This window comes from Egretta garzetta, unplaced genomic scaffold (assembly GCF_000687185.1).
Source record: "Egretta garzetta isolate BGI_Z169 unplaced genomic scaffold, ASM68718v1 scaffold737, whole genome shotgun sequence".
NCBI lineage: Eukaryota > Metazoa > Chordata > Aves > Pelecaniformes > Ardeidae > Egretta > Egretta garzetta.
Genome location: NW_009260195.1, coordinates 324,505 through 339,255, shown reverse-complemented (window position 1 = coordinate 339,255; position 14,751 = coordinate 324,505). Strand labels below are relative to the sequence as shown.

The 14,751-nt window shown below is 46.7% G+C and overlaps 1 protein-coding gene across 1 annotated transcript in view; it reads left to right on the top strand.

Annotated features, from left to right (window-relative positions):
- The window catches only part of PRDM16 (PR/SET domain 16), a 238,773-nt gene that overhangs the window by 43,746 nt on the left and 180,276 nt on the right, over positions 1–14,751 (top strand). Inside the window, exon 2 of the mRNA XM_009642224.1 lies at positions 5,748–5,798. Coding sequence (XP_009640519.1) covers positions 5,748–5,798 — 51 coding nt within the window. The remainder of the gene's footprint in view (positions 1–5,747; positions 5,799–14,751) is intronic.

Below are 14,751 nucleotides of genomic sequence, written 5' to 3'. Positions count from 1 at the left end.
GAGCGTCTATGCTGGAAGGTAAAAACAGATACGCAAACTACAGGTGAAAATGTTCCCACGGAAAGCGTCTGGATCAAAATGAATATTAAGCCAGCTCATTCCCTGCCAATACTCAGATACCATCAGAACTGGATTAGCACCCTTAATGCTTTTTGCACGGGCTGTTGTAGCTCATGAAGCACCCTTTGGCCATCCGTGTAGCGTTCATGCAGAGAAGAGAACCGATGGTTCCATTTGTATTTCAGGACTCGATAGCTTTGGTGACAACAGATCGGATTATTAATTATTCCAGTTTATTCAGTTGAGAGGCTCCATTAGCAAGGGCAAAAGGTTGAGAATTTTGCCACTGATTTACCATATAACTTCAGGCAACTCAGTCTTTGGCCCTCAATTTATAGGCTTTTTAAGCAGATACTTTTCTTCCACGGAGAGTTCAGAGCTTACAGAGTTTGCTGTTTCCTTTTTTATATTTATGTAATGATTGTTTGCCAGTTACTTCAACAGATTTTGGTTGGTTGTGGTGGTTCTGTGTGCCCCTTGGAAGTTCTGGGTACCCGGGATGATGTCTGTATTTGGTTACTGATGCATCTGGAGGATGCGATAGAAGGAGTTGGTGCAAAGCAGGAGTGGGCGTTCGATACCCTGGCTGTCTCCCTGGAAGGCTTTTCCATACAGCGCCAAACTTGATGGAGGAGCTGGGAGAGCAGGAGCTGCCGCGCCAGCGTTGCACTGTGCACAAATCAGCTTTCCGGTTTCGCTTCAAAATTGGCAAATTGTTGATAAACCACCAACCCCGTTCCTGCTTGTGCGTTTGCTATTTGCAATCTACAGAGGTGTTGATGGCGGGGTTGATCAGCCCTTTACTGCTGCAGCAACAGCATTTGTCAATGTAATGAGTAACGGCTTCTCGGGGCTCGGGCAAAGAGTAACAGGGAAAAATACTTTGCTTGCTTTTTTGTGTGTGTGTAAAGTCGCCCTGGGGCACCGCGGAGTGAGAACGTTATTGTGGTATTTGCTAAGGCCAGATAGAGACAGGCATGAAGTGGTAAGGAATCTCTCCACGCGTCAGAGCCCAGTGAGCCAACGCGAACTAGCAGAGAGTTGAAAAGCAGGTTCATTTTTTCATACCAAAAAGCCCCGTATCCCAACTCCGACCTCCGCGACGGCTGCGGGGGGAGCGTCCCGACGCTCAGGTCTGCGGAGATCGAGGGGCTGCAGCACGGTGCGAGGCTGGAGGGGGGGAATGCCTGTGAGCACCCAAGGTGGGGTTGGATGCCCTGCGCCAGGGGGCTGTGGCCTGCAAGGTGCTTTGGGCTCCTGGCCTCCCTCCGGCCAACGTTCCTGCTCGTCGCCATTTCATTGATAATGCCGCTTAAATACCTGATGGGTCAGGGCTGGCACTCTCGGGGCCTTCGCAGGATAAAACTTCTAAAGGAATAATTAATGGAAATTATGAAGAACAAGATTTGTAGCTTGATAACAGCATTCTCTTCTGAGCCGAATTGGAATAGAGGTGCAGAAAGTAGGGGAAGAGCCCGAATAGTCGAGGTGCTGCCAGTGTGGGGGACAGGAGCGGGACGAAGCTGCATGCTCCCTGCTGCCTGTCGCGGCTGCTCGGGCGGTTTTACCGGTGTAGGGACCGTGTCCTGGGGGTGGCAGCTGCCGGTCGGGATTGGGATGCAGTGGCAGGGCGGTGCGGCGGCTGGGCTGGTCCGGATGTTTCTCCGTTGCACAGCTGAGAGATTTTTTGAAAGCCCATAACGAGCCGGCTGGAAGAAAGCGTTGGCTCTGCACATCATCCTGGTCCCACGCGCGCCGGGTGACCACGCAGTCATCGCGTCTCGGTCCAGCGGGGTAGCTTACCTGCTAACAGCAAATTAGGGGCGGTAGGGATGGAGCCGGTGATTTCATCTGAAGTATTCACGGGAGCTTGTGCACACGTAAGAATCGGATTCCCTCAGCCAATTTAAGGCAAAATAAGTGTTTTCAAGATAGGGTTTTTTAATGATTGGGCTGCGCGGTGTTCCCTGAAGGAGAGGCGGGATGCAGACAGGGCGGGTGGCACAGCCTGGCTTCCAGAGGTGACAGTGATGCCCCCAAAATGCTGGCCGGGACTGGAGGGGCCAGGGGCTCTGTGGCGTGGGTCCGGAGCAGGACGGCTTGGGCACGCGGGCTTCGAGCACAGATACCTGGGCACTGGTTTAAACATGGAAGCGCTCGCTTAGCTTTAAGTCTTACTGACTTCAGAGGTGATATCCACTAAAGAATCAGATGGTAATGAAGAACAAATTACTGAAAAAAGGGCTGTTATCTGCACACCAACATCTGTGGAATTACCGGGCGTTCTCTTCTGTTTGTGCCTTGCAGCAGAATTATGTCTCAAGACTTCAAATTTAATCAAGATTCACAGTGATAGTACGGGGCAGGTTCTGGTCTGTCATCTCTGCCGTTAGGGTCTGCTGGATGCATCAAGCCATGCCTATTCCAGTTTTGATGGTTTTGGGGGTTGTTTTTTATTTTTTTTTTGTCTTAAATGACAGTTTATCTGAGCTCACGGAACGAATGGATAACGTTACTATTTACATAAGCTCATTGTGATCTGTCTCGGTAATGTAATCAAGTTAGGGTTAACTGCAGCTGGAGAATGCCAGCTTGTAAACTGTTTTTCAAAAAGAATCACATGGTGTTACTTGACATGTTTAGTATACACTCAGGAGGCTTTGCAAAAATTATAGCACATCCCTAACTCATGTAACGAAGTCAGGATTCTGTTGCCACCAGTTTGCTGGCTCCGGGAAATGAAGTGCAGTGAAATTCCTCGGCAGTCGGAGGAGATGCACCTCCGAGCAGATCCCTAAAGCGCACGTTTTCCGGACGTGGCTGCTGCTGACATGTTGTCTTTCTTTTGGCTAAAATCAACATATCAGTTGCTAGAAAAAGCATATGGTGTAAATTTTGCGTACATTTGAGAACATCTGTGTTAACTGCAAAAGTGCAGCCCACTGTACACGTCAAGCACTATATTTAGTCTTATGGCATTCGCATAAGATGAAGTCCAGCCTGAGCTAAAATTACCCAATGAGTAGATTTTCAAAGTATCTTTTGTTATTCTTATTAATAAACATCGCATCTGGTACTTACTTTCCCTCTTTCTCCCTTTCTCCCGTGATTAGGAGGTGCTGTTTGCATCACGGTATCGCACTCCTCGAGTTCCCCTTTTGCTGGGGCGGCCTCTGCCCCTCAGCTCGCAGCGTGCCAGCGCGCCCGAGCCGGCCCCGGAGTTCCCACCCGTCTGGGAAGGTGGTGTCCGGCAGTTTTAGTTCCAAGCTGGGGATGCAGACGAAGAATTTTGAAATTTCCTCCGTGTGCCGGGAAGGTTTCTGCAGGCTCTGTCAGAGCCCTGGCGGTGGCTTGGCGGCAGCAGGTTTTTGGTTTCTGTCCTCTGCCCCTGCAGGCACCCGGTACACACCACACCCCGCCAAATACCGAAACCATTTCAAAGTCAGACTCTCAACCGTGTCTACCGACATGGGCAAATAGGAAATTTGGGCCCGTCCAGGGTATGGGCCATGTCCAAGCTGTTGCAGCAAGCCTGTGGCAGAGCGTAGTCCCATGCTGTTGCATTTTGGACAGAATCTTCTCTTTTTAAAGTCCGGTGTAAAGGAAGGATGGAAAATACCATCTAAAGGGAGTTGCTGATCTCCCACTGCTGCTAAAATGCCTTTTTCCCACGCATGGGGGATAGTTTGGGTGTAGAGATGGTTCCATCAAAACTAAAATTCTCCATGAAGTCGGGGTTTGTTTCCCCAGGAGTTCTGTAACAGGAGGAAACGGAAAAAAATCTTTCCCCGTGTCAGGACTCAGCTGTTTTGCGATGCTCCAACCGAGTGCTTAGATGAGCAGCCACCAGTGCGTTTCTGTAGAAGTGCCTGTTTTGAATCTGTACGAAATACTTTTTACAGAAATTGTGTTCTCTAAGAATTTTGAAATTTGGGATCTGCCATGAGTTGAAGGAAAAAAAAAGATAAATACTGTTTGAGAAACAGAACTTGCCCCTTGAGCGCGGATCTGTCCAAACCAACAAAAGGAAGCTTGTGTTGGCATTTGGATTCAGACTCAGGAATTCCTGACTCTTAAGCCTGTTTATATAGGACTATACCACAGCCCAATTTGCACTTCATTTTGATTTTTTTCCCCTCTACGTTTATGGTCATGTTGAACGGGTGGATTATGCACTCTGAATGCACATACTTAACCAATTGTATTTAAAGATTTTTTGCATATAATAATTATAGTTAAGTGTCTTCATTTGGAATCAGCAGTGTTCCATGAAGGCTTTTAAGTCATTTAGCATAGGTGTATTTATATTGCAGTTCTGGAAGCTTCATGGCCTAATTCTCAACAGGCCTTTGAGGGTCGCGACGTCCCAGGGAAGGTAACGGGAGCTGCGAGTGCTCGGCTCGGGTCAGCATTCCCCGGCCACTGGGTGACCTGTGCCAGATAGATGTTGAGCTTCCAGTGATTCGGGGTGAGATTTCAGCAGGTGAACGCGCACCCACGAGTGCAGGACACGCAGATTTTTATTGCTCTGGTATTCACCTCCTGGTCCTATTTGCTTTCAGCTACTTTCTAAACCGCAATTTCAGTATCTGTTAGAGCTGTTGTAAAATCCAGAATGGTTTAGGATTCTACTGTTCAAAACCTGACACGTTGTTATTACAGCTGAGCTTGGAGATACTTGCCAGCATTTCTGAAATGTGCACGTTGGTCGATCTCGTTTGGGCATGGCCAGAGGGGTCCAAGAACCTTGTGCCAGATCCTCAACTGCTGAAGTGCAACAGAGCCTCCTTGGCCCTTTTTTTTTAAAAAAAAAAAACCCTAAGGTTCCTTTGCAATGTACAACCATTTGCATTTTATCTTAGGTTTCCTTGCATTTTGATCTCAGTTCCGTGGAGCTTTTTTCTGCTCTTATTTGGTAGCCAAAATGCATTGCCTGGGCCTGGGAGTCCCGAGTACCTTGACCCCACCCTAGCACTTGAGTCTATGTTTAACCTAGCTTGATCAAGTCCTTGTAGAGTATGTTTATCCTGATGGGGCTATCCAGCGTGATAGAAAGTTTAGGTACTTGACCCCCCTGAATGCCTGCTGACCTAGATCTCAGCTGAGGTGGAACACAGCAGCGTTTTAGTGACTGGTATCACCACGCCTCTGTTGGAGGAGGAATTAAAGAGCTTCCTGCACAGCCGCCGGTAGCACGGAGGGACCGACGCGTCCCACGGCCCCGACCCCATGGTCAGGCCTTGCCCTTGGGATAAGGCTACTGGCACATGGTGAAGCTCTTGGCCGAGCGCCCGGCTACAGGAGGGGAGAGCGTTCGTGGCTGTGAGCTGAGAAAGCAGTGGTCGCCCGCTCCGGAGGGACTCGCTTTTTGGAGAGCCCGGAGGTCTCCATCCTCTTAGTGCCCATATTCTACATCACCTGCCCTTTGGGAAAGAAACGTCTGTTCTCGTCAGCCAAACCTAAAGAAATTATTTATAGAAGCTACAGAAAACCTTAAAACATGTGGGACAATATCGTAGTCTTTCTGGTATAAGCCTTCCTTCTAGCTTCCAAAACGTCCGTGTCCCTCTGTTGCAGTTGTGAGTTTTGGCCTTTAAAAATAATAATAATCATCATCGTGTTTATTATTCTGTAGCACTCCTACTTGCAATGCAACTTAATCTTTTTTCTATTTTGTTTTTTCTCAGCAAATACTGACTGATCCCGAGGTGACCTCTCAAGAGGGCAATCTAAAAAAGGTAGGATCCGGCTCAATCTTACGCAGGTTGTGTTACTGTCTGGCTCTGAAATGCACCTAGGCGCTTTTTTCTCTTCTCCCTTTTGAGCAAAGGTGTGTATCGCAATAGCGTCGTGAAAGTTTCCCGATATTTGCTGTTGCTTTTTTGGATTAAGTATTGTGGTTCTATTGGCGTATTTTTCTGTCTTTTTGTGATTCCAGTATTTATGAAAAAGAAAATAATAGTTTGAAGTGTTCCTTGATTCAGCTACAGTATAAACAGCTACCAGTCCAAATCGAAAAACCTCATTTACCTCTTTTCCAGTAAAAGAAAATGTTGGTCCCTTGTTAAAAGTGCTAAATTTTTAGAGCTCAGTTCACCATGTAAATGTGGCTTATGCGAAGTCCAAGGGAAAAGGAATAGATACACGAAAGGATAAAATTTAACGCGTGTGATGTATTACCGGTGCTTTTCATCACATCGTGATGCTTAAACTGTAATACCGACCCGAGAAAAATGTGTTCCAAATACAGCCCAGCTGTATAAATGTCTTCCTAGTAGCTGCGAGGCAGCCTCAGCACTACATATTTCAGTAGCCAGCCTGCTATTTTGGTTGGGGTTGTTCTCAGTAACGCTGGAATGACATTCTTTCCGTGGTGCTCTCTTGGTTAACGGCTTTACTAAAGCAAAGTGTTACAAGTCACATTTGATTACAGCCGCTCTCGATGTCCAGAGGTTCTGCGTCCTTGCTGAAATAATGAGCTGGCTGTAACTCTTTGCATATGCAATTGTCTTATGACGGGTATTCGCGGTCCTATTCATAAAATAGGAGGTTTTGAAAGTGGAAAATATTTTAAATTGGAACTTGCAACAACTGCCATTTTTATTCATCCGTTTAGGCGAGCTTCAATGCTTAACTCTGAAAGCTAAAAGGAAACACTTGCTTCGCTCTGCCAAACAAAGTGAAATGCAATACTTAGCGGGCTCCAAAGTTAGTTTGGGAAAAGATATTTAGACACATGTCCGGTATGGACCGTTCTGTTCTTACCGTGTCGAGAAAAATAAGCGTTTATTTTAGAAAGCCGGGCTACCGGTATGAAACGTCCTTTGACCATCCAGTGACCTTGCGAAGGACCTATCGCAATACTGCTGAACTTTTTACCTTGTTCATCTCCATAACTCATTTGGTGTTTGTCTCTGCCTCCGCGGGATCCTTTTGTCTGAGCAGACATGGTGACAAGGTGGCAGGTTCCTATTATCACAACGCACTTATCACAGGGATGGAGGAAATTCTCCATGGCTCAGGACTGCTCAGCTATTTCTTTCTCAGTCTTTAATTACAATCTCACAAATAAATTCTATACATCCTTACCTCGCAGAATCTACATTACCCTAAAGAGAGCGGGCTTTGTATGAAACAAGAGTAGAAGGAAACGTTAGACGGGCAGCTTTCTGCGTTCCATACGTGGGTTTGTATTTAAACTTCATTACTTTTATTTCAAAGGAGAACGTTGCGAAAACTACAGGTATTTGAAAAACACCGTGTCCTTAAATATTTCCCTGTACAGCAGGTATAAAACGGGACAGTTATGATATTTGACACGGGGGGAAGGACCAGCCTTCCACTTCTGTCTTTTAAATGCATTGTAGAGAAGCACTAGTGGGAGTTTATGAGGTGATAAATTTATTGAAGGATGGGCAGTAGGGTTTTACAGCTAGGGTAAAAAAGGTCAAAGCAGTAAGGTAAAGAGTTCAAGTCTAAACTTTATGGCTTGTGAAAAGACTACTGCTAGACAGCTTTTCAGTCAGAAGAAAATGAAAAATAAAGACTGAAAAATCATTCTGTACAATTTTTGTAGTATCTTAAAATTGTTTGTAAGTAGTACTCTAGCATTTTGCTCCAGCGGTACAAAACCCTCTTGGGAGAAGATTTCCTTTCCCAACCTCTCTAAATCATTCGGTTGTCATATCCCTGAAGACACGATAGTTGAGATTTGACTTCAATTTATTCGTATTCCTTCAGCGATGAGTTGGTGGTGAGAAGGTGACTGAAGACAAATGTAACGGTAGTGGGTGGGCTGATCTAAGCTAGGAGAAAAGGAGCTGGAGCCAAACAGGGGGACCATCATTTTCAGTGGCCCGTTTGACTGACTGCTCTATCACAGCTTCGGAATGGGGCAGTAACAAGGACTAGAAAGAGGAAAAAAATCTCTTGAATGCAGAGAAAATCTGTAAAAAGAGTAAAAAAACCAGATCAGGGAAAGGAAGCGTGATAGCAGTGAGAGGTACGGGAGGATGAACGGGAAGCAATCTCTGCTTAAGAATTGACCCCAGTATAATTTCTGCTGTTAAGCTGCCAGAAAAAAAAAAAATGCTCTTACATCACGTTTCCTAAGCAGAAAGGCAGCGGGAAGTCTGGAGCGGCAGCATGGCAGGCGGCACCATCATACTGCCTCGTAAAGCAGCCCTCTTTTGGCTTGGGGCAAAGGAAGAAGCCTTTTCCCACTATGTCCAGTATTTTCCAGTTTGTCTCACCGTTATTTCTGCTGGGACCAGTAGCGCCAGGAAGCCGATTTGTTTGTTAGCAGTTGTCTTGCAAGAATTAAGATTTCTGGCAATATTAGGAGAGGACCTGGAGCCAGGACCATTTTTCCATACCTGGAAACGTGCTGTGCCGTAGGCTAAAACGTGGTGTACTCCTGGCAGGCTCTCCTTCTATCTGCTTTGCTTGCTGATAGTTCAACTCGCACAAATGTGCATCAGCTCCTCGTCCCGTTTGTCCGATTGCAAATAATCGATTGCCTGCTCAGATAGGAGATCGGCTTTTTTAGTGAACGGAATGCAAACATTCGGGGATGAGCACAAAGACCTGAGTTATACCTGTGGGCTTATCGTCCCATATTCCCAAACATTTGTTTTCCAAGCCATCTCCTGCAGCCTGTTTGTTTTGCTTGGAGAGCAGTTGACGTTCTCTTGCTCTGAGTTGTCTAAGCTTCTCCACTGCAGTTAATAACGCTGGGCAAATGGCTTGTTCTCGTTACCCTCACGGTCATTGTGATTTAACTCGGAGAGGGAGATGAAAGATTCGGACTTCCTCCGGCAGGAAACGAGGCTAGTGCCCATGACAAGACAGTTTTTTTTCCCGAGGAACAGCGCTAGGTGTGTTTCTCTCTCCTCTAAAAGTCACTTTGGACGATGGTTGCGAGCCGGGCTGCGGGAGGGGCTGTGCGGGGAGCTCCCAGCCGCCGCTGGTCGGGCTTTTCTGACTGCGGTGACAAGAGACCACAGGGACTTCGCTCTTGGGTAGACTCTCTATTTAGTTTCTGTTTACTTAGAGGGAATAGCCTGAGGGGCTACTGGAGAGAAAACATCTGTGGGAGATAATCTATAGAGTTATCTATCTATCACTCTTGTCGACCCTGTCTCCCTCGAGAGCAAGCTGAGAGACTTGTAATAAAAAGGCATCGCTGAAGAGGCTTTAGGGACAAATAAAGAGACATGTTAAGGGCCAGCTGAAAAAGGATAGAAGACATTATTAAAGCTCAATAGCCGTCTTATCAAAATCCAATAGGATAGGCATTTGGCAAAAGGCTTTAAATTTATTCTTTGACTTTCTTGAGAGCTTGAATTTATCCATTAACAAGAATGTACTACACAGGGAGCGGGAGATGCTATCAGCTTCAAAAGAGTTGGATTCAATCTGGCCTTGCACAAAACACAACAACAAAAACTGAAGACAAAACCAATTTTTTTCCCTACTTTGGCTGCCTTCCTACCCGCATTGCAAAATACTGGAAGCTGGTAATATAATGCTGATGGCACTATAAACTACGAGTAATTTACACAGCCCAGGAACTTGCTCTTTACTCCCAAATCACATCGATCTTTTAAAAAAATAAAGTTACTGTTAGAAAACTGGGTGAGATTAGAAACCGTGACCTCTTAGAAAGCATCGAGTAGTAAAGAAGAAACCTAGGTAGAGGGAAAGCTTTTCTTCCGAAACCAAAAGTAAACCCCAACTAATGTTTTGTTACCGCGGATGCAAAGCGGGATAGGGCCATAAATCTCTCCGGGTTTATTATTATACACAAAATGCTACAGGTCACAGGAACCATCTGATACTTCAGAAACACATTGTTCACACAAGATGATTGATTGATAATTATGATAATTTGCAAAATGATTATTTGGGTATTATAACCATAGTTTGTCCCACCGGATTGCTGTGAAGACATTTTCTATATCATGGGCCGTCAGAAATGGCCTCTGGCAACAAGGGCTATGGAAAGGTCTGGCCGGGCTCTCCCAGAGGGGTCCGCGGGACTGATGAATGATGACCCAGAGGAGCAAGAAATCAGACTTCAATAAGCAGTCAGGAAGGTAGTTAGAGAAGAGCAAGGGAACTGTTAACTGTCTTTTGTGGAGCAATTACTAGCTGGGCCATACCCCCCGGGCCTCAGCCCAGCCTGTCACTGCCTCGCACACGCGGGGCGAGGGATTTTAGCTGGCGCTGTATAAAGTTCCCGGGTTTGCAGCGCTTCGCACAAAATGCATTCGCATCTCTGCATTTAATGTATGTGATGAACATATTTGTTATCTCTGTCTAACAAAAGGTGCTCGAAAACTGCTAGTCAAGATTAAAAAATCCCCATTTCGGTGCTATTTCTGCGTCTTTCAGTTCCGTATATTGAAGGATCAAACCCCCGGTTTTAGTGGTTTTGAAACAATCTTCGTCCTCCCTGAGAATTTACACTATTAACCGTGATTTTTAAAAGATCACCTGCTTTGGCATGCTTAAATTTAGCTTAAAAAAGGAGAGCAGGTTCTTATAAAAAGCACCAGCCTATTGAGAGCTGACGACAGCGCAGCGCCCGACCCGGGGCTCAGTGAGGCCTCGGAGCCCCCGCGCGCGCGCAGCGGTGCCCGCGTATCGCAGCTCCGGCCCGGTGCCAGCGCCGGCGCTGCCTTACAGTTACTAGTTCAGAAAGCGCTTCGGTTTGCTTGTTTTATAGGTTGTATCTTTATGAAATAAAGGTATGTTTAGCTGCCACAAACACACAGGCAGCTTTGAGTTGATTTTTATAATCTTTTCTTGAATAGCCTTGCGTCATTCCAATAAGCTCCGGACAAAAGCGCGGACAGTTGTCTGAGAGGCTTTTTTATAACATTTCTCTCTTTCCATTGTTAGGGAGCTGCTAATAAAAGGACCAGGAGTCCATTAATTCAGTGAATGAACATATAGTAAAGTCAGTTCCCTCTTGAGAACAATAATGTTGCGGTCAGCTTAGGTTTCCATGGAAACTAAGTACTTCTAAGAAGTTTGCATCCTTGATTTTGCTGAAACGAAGCATGTGAAGCAAAAAAAGGTGTAAGGCCGGCACAGAGAAGGCGGCGAAGAAATTGAGGGTTAAATTATTTTGCAGGAATAACATTGTACGTTTAATTTCTGTGATACAGATGTTTGGGCTGGATTGTACCGTGTGTGTGTATGACGAATGATTCCATCGAGAGGTCTCGGGGGCTTTCAGCCCATAAATCAGGCCAGGTTAGGATGACCGGCGTGGTTAAGTTTGCTCGCTCCGTATCTCCAGTACGTTCGAGTCCGCTGCAGCCACGTGCATCGCGACGACGTGTAAGCGGCGCATCTCAGCACGGCCTCGGTTCCAGGAGCTTCCGTAGGACGGGTGGTCAGGGTGGTTAATGGCAATGTACCCTGCTCTCCCTTGGCGAGCTGGTGCAAAGAATGGACACGGTGTTGAGCGCCTCATACGATTTTACATAGGCCCTTTTTGTCAATTAAGCTGGTTCTTTTCCTCCCTTCCACGCTACGCGAGTTCACACTTAAACCACTACAGCCACCCGTGTAAACCAGGGAGCAACGGCGCTGATTTGTCCTTTTAGCGCTAATTCATAACCTGCTGTCTTGTTTTCTCGAACAAGTGACTTGCCGGAGCTGGGAGGGAAGCGTCCGAGGTGTATTGCTGAGCTATTTATGCACGCTGCTGCGAATGACCCGCGCAGCATCTCCTAAGGTAGGAGTGTCCCTTTAGCTTCAGGCATAGGCAGCTATGGGAGGTCACCTTGTCTGCGTGCAGTGCATCTCAGACATGAGCGCACAGGCTTTTTTATGGCGGCCTCGGGTTTTTAACACAACCAGCTATACTTTTTTGGAAGGGAGAAGGCAGGCGGCTGCTCCCTTGACAAAACAAACCAACGGTTTGGTTCACATCGGCTGGAACCGGCGATCGCTGCTCCTCGGAATGAGGAGTGGGAGTCGTAGAGTCAGGTCCAAACTGCTGCCTTGCTTAACCCTTGTGCCCAACCGGTGGTCTGCTCGAGGGGCAAAAAAAGCCCAAAGCACTCCCCATGTAATTTATAGTGTCGGAGCCGTGTTTCGGCATCAGTGCAACCTCATCTCCTGCGGGCAGAGCTGGTAACTCCTTAGCTGCCTGCCCAAGTAGTTCATTCGGTTCCTCCTTCGGAGGGTGGTTCAAGACATCTTCTGTCCTGCCGATGAGTCCGCCCAGCGCGGCGTGCCCGCCGCTCTCAGCCCCATGCCGTTGGCCTCGGTGGTGCGGGGCGGCTGCTGCCTCACCTGGGAGCTGCGTTCTCCGAGGCCGGCAAGGTCGGGCGGCTCTGCCCAACAGAGCGGGTAAAGGAGCCTTCTCAGGGCGTTTTGGCTGAGTAATTGGTTATGCTAAAGATGTATGCAAATTTAAGATTGATAAGCTTGTTTTTGTAGCTCAGAGCTTCCTAAACAGCGTGAAACCCCCCTATCCTAGTGAGCACGATCCCCAGCACACATTAACGCTTTTAACTGTTCTCACAATCCTGCTTATCTCTGAGTGTCCATATGATTAATGATTCCTTGTTGGAAAAACACATGCGATATCATATGTGAAATTAAAAATACTCTACATATGTGTTTATTCATTGGAATCAAGATATGTTTTTAATCGTTGGCATGCCTTTGAGCACATACTCTTTTTTTTCTGCTCACAAACCGAACTGCAAACTGAAAGGCTGGCGTTTGCGTGCCGCCTGTAAGACGATTACCAGGGAAATAATATTCTGGATGATTAGGAGGTATTACAGCCTCTACTCAGTTTAAAAATGCCAGAATGCCCTAGAGATCCCCATGAATCTGCTGCCAGCCGGCCCCTGTCAGAGCTGAAGGCAGCACTGTCTGGAGCCCAAAATCAACTTCAGGAAGGTCATGTGAAAGAAAATCCTCAGTCATCAGGAAGCCCTTGGCCTCGTGGCCTTTCTGACATTTTCTGACAAACCTTAAATCACCAGAGTAGACAAAACATCACAAATTTTGGAATGATGGCCTCTGGGATTTCAAAACTGTATGTTGACTCCGAAGGTAACCCCCACCTCGGCCTGAGCTGCCGTTCCTCCTCGGATGCCAGGAGGTGTTCCCAGAATTAGGGCTGGATTCCGAACCGGCCGCGGGCTGGGCTGGGAGCGCCAGGAGACCGCAAGCGGCACCGCAGCGAGGGAGGGAGCCGCAAGCACGCGTGCTGGGGTGGTGCCACCCGTTATTTACGCCGTACGGGGAATATACATCAGTGTTGTAAGAATAGATTGCACCGAGGAGGACAGGTTTCTGTTCCACAGTGAAACTTGGAATCGGGATTTATTGTATACATTACATACATTATAGAAGCCAGATGGTTCTATTAATATAATCTGTGATCTTGAGGTGTGTGCAGTATTCGGTTAATCACATTGTGCAGCTATTAAAGAGAATATAGATCAGGTCGGAGGCCTATTAGAGGTCGCTAGCTAAAAAGAAAAACTGGGACAGTAATGGGGGAGGAAAGGAACGGGGGGGCGAATAGCAGGGAGAGTGCCTGAACTTGGCTCCTAGCATTGATGGTGCTGCTTTAAAAAGAAAAAAAAAAAAAAGCCAAAAAAGAGGGAGCTGGATGCCAGTGACCTATAATTAAGTATATATATCATAGCAAAACCAAAAAGTGCTTTTGTTCTCCCCCCGCCCCCCATATTTTGCTCTAGAAATATATCCAGGGTTTCCAAAGCAGTAAAGATGTGACTGTTGTCCCGTGCACGTTCCAGGAGTGCAGTATATTTTGATGATGCCCGTTAGATGGGGTTTTAGATTAGATGAGGGTTTTATGAGATTATAAAATATGTGTTCTGAAAAAAAAGCCCAAATTTATTTTTCATGGGGCAGTTGGAGAGAAAAATAATTACCAGAAGTCAGCTACGCGGGGGTGTTCAGCAGAGCCTCCTGGCCTTGGCCGTGGCAATTGCAGCCTGCAGTAGCGGCGCTTCGTTAAGCAAACGGAGTTCCTTCCCGGTCCTCTTTGAGGGAGATACAGAAGTTGCACGAGCGAGCGCTGTGTGCTAAACCCTGCAAGATAAAACCAGACTTACTGAGAGAAAATTTCGGCTCTGCGTCTTAATGATTGTCCTCAATTTTTTTTTTTTTTTCTCAATCTGGATGTTTCTTTTCGCAACATCATGAGGTTTCAAAACTTTATTTCATTCTGAGTTGGGCCAAAAATGCTTCACTTAACCCTGAGTTATGCTTTCAGATGATTTCCTTTAACTTCTGATAAATTCTAATTTCTGTGAATACTTTGATTTAATCAAATTGTAACTGTTCAACAGAGCAGTTTTGGGTCGGGAAATGTCCAGTCAATTCTAGTCCTAGCTTTAATTTATAACTGCCATAGCAGTGAGCATTTATGTAGCATTTAAATGGGCGAGGACTTGCCAAGTTCAGAGTCCAGAATCCCCTGCATGCTAATTCAGAGACACAAGAGCTTGCAGGGCTGGTTTTGTCCTTCCCGAGGAGGAGATAAAGCAGCAGCTGAGGAAACTGCAACGCGCCCAAGATTCTACGCCGGCATCACTCATTTGCAGAGCCCCCAACGCAGTCAGCGTCGCTCCGGGCTTGCTGGGGCGGTAACTGTTCTGCCCGGGCTGTGTCCGCTGCAGCCTG